This window comes from Phaseolus vulgaris, chromosome 11, assembly GCF_000499845.2.
Source record: "Phaseolus vulgaris cultivar G19833 chromosome 11, P. vulgaris v2.0, whole genome shotgun sequence".
In the NCBI taxonomy this organism is placed as follows: Eukaryota; Viridiplantae; Streptophyta; class Magnoliopsida; order Fabales; family Fabaceae; genus Phaseolus; species Phaseolus vulgaris.
Genome location: NC_023749.2, coordinates 44,245,660 through 44,253,617, shown reverse-complemented (window position 1 = coordinate 44,253,617; position 7,958 = coordinate 44,245,660). Strand labels below are relative to the sequence as shown.

At 33.6% G+C, this 7,958-nt stretch overlaps 1 protein-coding gene across 2 annotated transcripts; it reads right to left on the bottom strand.

The window, feature by feature from the left end:
* Window positions 1-2,025: 2,025 nt before the first annotated feature.
* Window positions 2,026-7,613, bottom strand: LOC137825886 (uncharacterized). 2 transcript variants are annotated; one of them, XM_068631690.1, is made up of 5 exons: window positions 7,264-7,613; window positions 4,850-5,140; window positions 4,573-4,695; window positions 2,999-3,289; window positions 2,026-2,384 (listed from the first exon to the last, which is right to left on the bottom strand). In XM_068631690.1, the coding sequence occupies exons 2-5, from the start codon at window positions 5,096-5,098 to the stop codon at window positions 2,175-2,177; spliced, it is 873 nt and encodes a 290-aa protein (XP_068487791.1). In that variant the 5' UTR covers window positions 5,099-5,140; window positions 7,264-7,613; the 3' UTR covers window positions 2,026-2,174. The 2 variants fall into 2 exon arrangements, with proteins under 2 accessions (XP_068487791.1, XP_068487798.1); XM_068631697.1 differs by having other exon boundaries at window positions 7,363-7,493.
* Window positions 7,614-7,958: the final 345 nt, after the last annotated feature.

Sequence of the window (7,958 nt, the reverse complement as noted above, 5' to 3'; positions counted from 1 at the left end):
AAGTGTGAAGGGAATGCATGAAGCATCTTCAAGTGGTACTACAACTGTTGATAGATCATAAGCCTTTTGCAAACATAAAAAAATTGTAGTCTCGGGCAAAAAAAGTTATATTACTTGGGTCATACTGTTTTAGCACAGTGGCCAGTGACCAAAAAATGTTTTGGCCTATCCCTAAAGATATAAAGGGATATTAAGGGAATTTCTTAGGTTTTATTCGTTGTTATAGAAGGTTTGTAAGAAACAATGACAGGATTTCCAGACCTATAACTCAACTTTTGAAGAAGGATACTTTAAGGAAAACTCTTCCTTTATCTTCATATATTTCTTGTATTCCTATAAACATAAAAATTATCATTTTGTCCCTCATTTTCTTCTTTTTAGATTACACAATGCGAAAGTTAAAAATGTTTCTCCCATTGTGCAATCCAGAAAAACTTCTAGATTGAACAATCTGGAAGTTACTTTTTACTTATGAATTACACAATCTAGAAATCATTTTTTTTCTTAAAAGAAGTTTCTAGATTGTATAGTCCAAAATAACTTCCATCATCTAAGTTGTCTTCTTCAAAAGTACAATGTCGAGAAGAAAACCACCGCCAACATCGAGGTCATTGCAAACAAGTCACTGTCTCGACTTCCGATAAAGGAACCACGAGCAACGAGTGTTACCTCATCCAACACTCACCCATTTTTCAACAAAGATCACATGGCTTTTAGATTGCACAATCCAAAAGTTATTTTTGGTTTCTACATTGCACAATTTTGTGTAAGGGGAAAAATAAGCGTACACAATTTGTTATTAATATAAATAATAATCATGATAACATAAATAGTAATCATAAATATTACAAGAGGGTCGATCAATAGCTTTTCTCACTCAAGCACTATTAGACAAGTATTAAATTTCTAAATGATGAACTGTTATGGGCATGGTAGTCAAAATCGCAACATCACGATGGTGTGACAACACTTACAATGTCGTGACGACGTGTAACATGGTGGCTGAAAGCGAGGTGTGGTGTGGCAACTTCACGGATGTGGTGTGGCAGCAACCAAAAATGCAGTCCCAAATTCCCATCACTAAAATGACTTCTATACCCGTGACAATGACTTCCAAAAATGCTCCAGGAAATAGGAGTAATATTGCTTGTAAGCATTGTATCTTAGTTGCATGGAGGGAATACTAGAAAATTTCAATGCAAATACTGTCAAAAGGTATTAACAGGGGGAGTTTATCGACTAAAGCACCACTTGAATGATACTCAAAGGATGTTTGAGCATGCAAGGATGCTTCTGATGAAATTAAAAAGGAGATGTGGGAATTTGTTGTTTGTTTGTAACAAAAATTAAATAAGAAATAAAGCCTTAGTATGGATGATGAGGAAATGACAAAAGCTAGTGAGAAAAGAAAAAACTGTGAGGATGAGTCCACTCAGTCAAGCAACAACTCCAATGACAAAAATATTTTTAAGAAAAGACAAACTACTATCAACAAATGTTAAAGAAAGGTCTTAGAGAGGAGGCATGTCAAGCAATTGCCAGGTTCTTTTATAACAATGCTATACCTTTCAATGTGGCAAAGAGTGAAGAATTCACTGTTATGTTTGATTTGGTTTCAAGACATGGTCTTGGATTTAAACCTTTATCCTATCATGAGATTAGAGTCAAATATTTGAAGGAGGAAGTTACAAATACATCACTTTCTCTACAATCACATAAGGATGAATGGAAGAAAATGGGTTGTACGATTATGATTGATGGTTGGACTGATAAGAAAAGAAGGAAAATAATAAACTTCTTGGTGAACAGTCCAAAGGAAACTTATTTCTAAGATCCATAGATGCATATGCTATATCTAAAACAAATGAGAAAGTTTTTGAGATGATGGATAACATTGTTGAAGAGGTGGGGGAAGATAATGTCATGTCTTGTGATTGATAATGCAACAAACTACAAAGCTGCTGGTCAAATGTTCATGACAACGAATTAACCCAAACACAATGAAAGCATAAATGTGTTTAGAAGTAGCATCAACGTATCTGCATTTTATTCAAAAAGACTTTGGCATTTCTGGCACATATGTTTACTTATTGTCTCACGGACAAGTGAGGATCAACACTGATAGAAAGTAAATACATTGAAGTTCTTAATACTCAGTAATCCTTGTCCTGGAATTACTTTGACTTTTTATCTGAAGCTGCACTACTTTTGTTATAAGCCTTGTATGGTGCAGCTGTGTATGCATATTGCTGATATATAGAGAAGAAAACCATTTCAATACAAACCAAAATGTTTTGATAGCCTTCTTCAATGCGTTCCACGGCTAACCAGGAGTAACGGGATCGGATTATTCCCAATGTTGCGAGGAGATCAAGCACAATTCCCTGCATAATTGAATGAAGTTAGCAGTTAATCTAATATATCATCTGCTTTAAATCAACACAATCTTGTATATCTAACAAAAAGATGCCTTATTTCCAGGATTGTACCTATGTAGAGTTCAGAAACCTGGATAAGTTAAACGTTTTTCTAAGTCCTCAATTTACATAGGGTGTGTTTGGAAGAAATTATTTACTGTTTATTTGGATTTATTTATAACAACTTGTGTTTGGAAAAGGAACTTATGAAAACAGCTTATGCTAAGTGGTATAAGCTGTTTTCAGCTTAATTCAAATAAACTCTTTAGGATAGTTCATGAAATTGACTTACAACTTCCATGAAAACAATTGAACTTTATTTCCTCTTTGATTGGAAAAAATATTTATAAGTGTGCTTCTACTAATGAGCACTTTAATTTATTTACCCAAACTAAGAGTTGTGTGTAGCGACTGAATACTAGCAGTGATGATAAATTTGAAATTCCAAACCACAATAAAGCATTTCATCTTTAAAAGAGATGAATTTTTTATAGCACAATCTAAATACTACAGAAGCAAAATCTTATATAATTGTTTATCCATCATGGTTCAAAGGATCAAGCTAAAGTATAGCAACATACCTGCCAAAAGCAGAAAAAGACAATCCCTTTTATGCACAAAAACTTGGCAAGTGGCTTATGAGGTTCCAACTCTTTAGAAAACACGTGGTAGAAAACAACAAGAGAATACAGTGCAAGTGACACTGAAATGTTTAAGATGATTGTGTTTGCCCAGCTGACCCAATTGGGATAAATATCAAAATACTGCAGTGTTATCATCAAGATTGAGCACACTGGACGTATCACAACAAATTGCCAAGTCCAGTTTTTGAGAAGCTTCAGTGTCTGATGGTCCAAACGAGTAGTGTGAGGCTGCAGATTGTGGCCATGATGAGTTAAAGTTCATATTTATAAGTAGAAATGTTCAGGGAAGTAAGCATCACAATGTTTAATGTAATTAAATGATGAATAAGTGTTGCTGATGATTCTTATTTCTAAGCATCTTATGAAGAACATGCAACTTTATGCACAAAATCCCCTCAGGACTACGTAACTAGATCCCTCCTTCACTTGGCAATAACAAGAATGAAATGACTAGGCTTTTTTTTCAAAGTGAGGGCTTAGTATGGAGAAAATGTATACTAACCTGTAGGTTTACAATACCCTATCAGTTTAGACTTTTTTTTTATGAAATAAAAAGAAAAGAAAACAGGCAGGCTATTTAACTTTTAATATACTACAAATAATTTTTTACTAAAACAAATTTATTGTTGTTCTGTTGAATCCTTATGTCACTTTACAGTCATCATATGTGTGTACACAAAACAAGGTTGTTGCCACTGAAAGGGAAACATCAAATACAGTGTAAGTGGTCTCAGAGTAAGTTGTGACTTTAAGAATGCGATATCTCAAAGTAACAGAGGAGAAATAATAAAAATAATAAAACTGATATGATAGAAATATGATATTGATTCATCTATTAACTCTTGCTGGCTCTGCTGCCCTTGTTGTAATATCATTAAAAGGGTGTGATTCAGAGTTAGGAGTGGATCCATGAGCATGATCTGCAATCTCACTCTACTCTACTGAAAGACATTCAAACCCATCAAAAAACGCATAACATGATCGTGCTGCCTATATGATATAGCATTTCTCGTAGCTAACAGGTTGTTGGGCACACACACCGAGGAATTGATCTATAATGCTCCAACTCTTCCCACATTGATTTCAACTCATTAAAATATTCTGTGATTGTCAACGTACCATGCCTGAAATTGTACAGCTCTTGCTGAATTTCTATTGGATGTTGCAGATTCCATGTTAACTAGAAATATAACCAAATTATAATATGTAAATGGACATAAACCTCATCTTACAAAACAGTTTTGTACAGTTGAGCTAGGCCTAAATCCACTTTCTAATAATATCTTTTAGTATCAATACAGACTCATTATTTATCGCAATGGGAAGGACGAACAACACCAGTAATGGATAATACTAACGAATAAAGCACTCCTTTTTCATTGTGCATGGCCCACAAGGCCATACATCTACTACTCCAAAAACTTCATTTGTGTGATGCATCGTTTCAGCAAACATAATTATGCGGAACACATGCATATAAGTTTGCAAAAAAGGGGATGAGTATCAACCACCTGAAAAAGTGTCATTGGAAATGAATGGTGAATCTCTCTTCCCTTGATCTCATCCGGCACTATGTTCTTACTCAAGGAAATGTTCAAATAACTGTACATCAAGCTCAAAAACTTAGCAATCACCTGTTGGCAGCACATTGAGTAAGTTGTGAACTACTGAATTATAATACATTAAATTACTTAAACGAAATAAATTTAAATAGATGTAGTGTAGGATGAAAGAACTAGTAAGGGTTGGCCATAAGACCATAATAAAAATTATCGGTACAAATCTTACCAGAGCCTCATAACACTCTTTAATGGAGTCCAAGAATGTGAAAAATGCTTCACTTCCAAAGAAATTTATCAAACCAACATAGGAGTCTACAGCATACAATGGGGCCATAAGGATTATAATTACTATGGCCTTTTGCTCCTTTGGTTTCTTCCAGTTCAAAACATGTTGTGCGAGTAGCTTCATAGCAAAGTGCACTGTTATCATGACGCACAAAGTTGATCCATACAACACGATCTGTGCAGGATGCATTTTACTGTCTCTGATGATGAGCTTTAATGGACTTTACTGAACCTGCAGAAGTATGACTAAGGTGGTCAAGGGAACCCATCTGAAGATAAAATTATCATGAAAGGTATCTCATAGGACTCTAATGCAATGCATAACCAGTTTTAATAAAGGCTTATTGATGGTTAACACTTAATGTCAACAAAATAATCAGTTACCATAATGATAGTTGACAATGAATAAGGATATTAATTCTGCAAGTTTGGAGTAAGCTTTTCACGATGGTGAGTCAATTGATCATTTGTTACTTCTATAAACATTGACTATTCATTTTCCACTTATGCAAAAAGAAAAAGTAAGAGTGAGGATTACTTGACAAGATGTAGCATTTCTTCAACCTGATTCTAGTTCTAGTTAATTTAATTTTCTTCTATTTTAAAATTAATCCTGGCAATCTGGTATGCACACCTTTAGTCAATTTAGACAGGTAATATTGTTGACTTGTTAAAATATGAATACAATGCCAATGGACATAAGATCTATAATAGGAGCTTCATTCAAATTTGAGAAGGCTGGAGACGAATCAATTGATTTGATTTCTAGATACACATGTTCGTATGAGATGGGAAGAAACAAAGACAAATGTTTCGTTGTCCATTTTACCAGAATTTTTTATGATCACCAAGGTATAATAATAGTTCTTAAGAGTCACATATTTTAAAGTGCATCCCTTTTTCTATATATTAATAAATTTGTATCCCTTCTATATTTTGTCAACAACAGTATAAAGGCATTCAAATCACTTTCTTATACCTGATTATACACCATCTTATTAAAAAACGATCTTGCTTTCTGTTGGATCCATCATGGTTTTAAATTGTGGCTGCTGTAATGGCTGCAGCAAATTATGGCAATTGCAGCCACAGTTGCGATTTGCAAGATCACAAAAACTGCAATATTGCAACACCAAAACCTTGGATCCATTTGAATTTGACGCGCAAATTTCAATTTCAACAGCTATAGAACTAGTCTGGTGCTAATCAAAACCAGCAAAAACTTGTTGCATCATGTCAACCAATTACCTTCAACATGAAACTCCCACACTTCCATTCTTTTCCACTGAAGTTCTGCCTTACTCTTATTATATTCCCCTATCCATCTCTCAAGACTGATTAAACCCCAAAATTGTCTTTTATACCGCTCTGATTCTTTTCATGACCAGGCTTTACTTTGTCTATATAAAATGAATCACATGACAACAAAAGTAGAATTCTTGCATCCAACTCAAAATCACAAGATAGAGGTAAAAATCTAAGTTGTGATCCAGAGCAATCAGGCACTGCAATGTTGGACTGTCCCAACTGAACCACACCTTAGATGAGACATGGCAAACTAGCTTCCTCTTTTAGACTCGATGGTTGGGGTTTGTGGACTGTCCTGATTGATCCTTGCCTAGCTCCTCTTGAACTTATGGATTTCTCTCAATCACTAAACTACCGATATTTTTTTTGCTCAAACAAGTCCCCATGCCTACCCACAAAAATCACGAGACTAATTCTGCAAGGAAATAGAGTATCAATCAATGAACAACTTCTCTTCCTATTGAGCTCTATTTGCATATCTAAGGGCCCAAGCTTGATCACTCATTTAGTACCACATTTACTACATAAACAGCCTCATTAATCCCCGTTATTCTGTTCTGTTATGGAATCAATCACCCAAACCATTCCATCAATAATCACGCTCTTAATCCAATAATCAATTTCCTAAACCCCTTCATTTATTGCCAAAAACCCTAAACCCCTTTTAAATAAACACATCTTCTAGAGCACAGAACACACCTTGACCCTTAGAGACCCGAAATGCATTCCCCTGACATCTCAACAAAAGCATAAGAGAAAGAAAAGAAAAAACTGACTTCCAGTAGCTAGTGTGACTGACTATAACACCACAAACACTAAATCTTAAATGTTCTTCAGTCCTGCAACCTAAACCAAAAGTGAAGCCCAGAATCTAGATTTACAGAGATTCCGAATGAATAAATGCACTCAACAAAAAACATTTATACATCTCAAAGAAGTAAAAACATTAGATAGAAGTGAATAAGCCATATGATAAACCAGAACAAAAATATAATCACACAAATCATGGAACAAGTTTGGAAATACAAGTAGCAATGGCGGTGTTACCAAGGTTCTAAACTTTGATTTGCCTTCTTCTTTGGTGATTTGTGTAATTGAAATTGTGTTTTGAGAGTAATAAACACTGGAATTAAATTCTTGCCGTACCGTAGTTGGGAGGGTTGGATAGATTAAATTGGTGATGAAGAAATGATGCACTATAGTCAAAGTCTGATAAAAAACTTTCTAGAATTTATGAAAAGTACAACAATAATGCATACAATAAACACTCTTATCATATATTATTAAATATATAAGTTGCATGATATATAGAAGATTTGTCGACATTTTGATTCAAATCTATGTTTGAATGTACAATAAAATACTTTCCATAAATCGTCACAATTCAGACATTGCACGTTTCTTCCTGATATTACACCTGCTTTATTTTACACCAGAAGAAAAGATACACGGCGTTTTATTGCATTTAAAAAAGGAAAAGAAAAATGAAAATGAAAAATATTAAATATTAAATAGAAAATGAGAATTTATTATTATTATTATTTTTAAATTGGATTTTGCATACAGAAAAATATTTGTTCCGTGTCGTTACAATATAATAATAATAATTATTATTATTTTATTTATATTTTTTAATTATATTCGTGTTATTTTAATTTTTTTTTTTCATGTTTTCATTTATTTTAAAGATATAATTGGTTTTTTTTAAGATGATATATTTTTAATTAATTTTTCTAATTTAG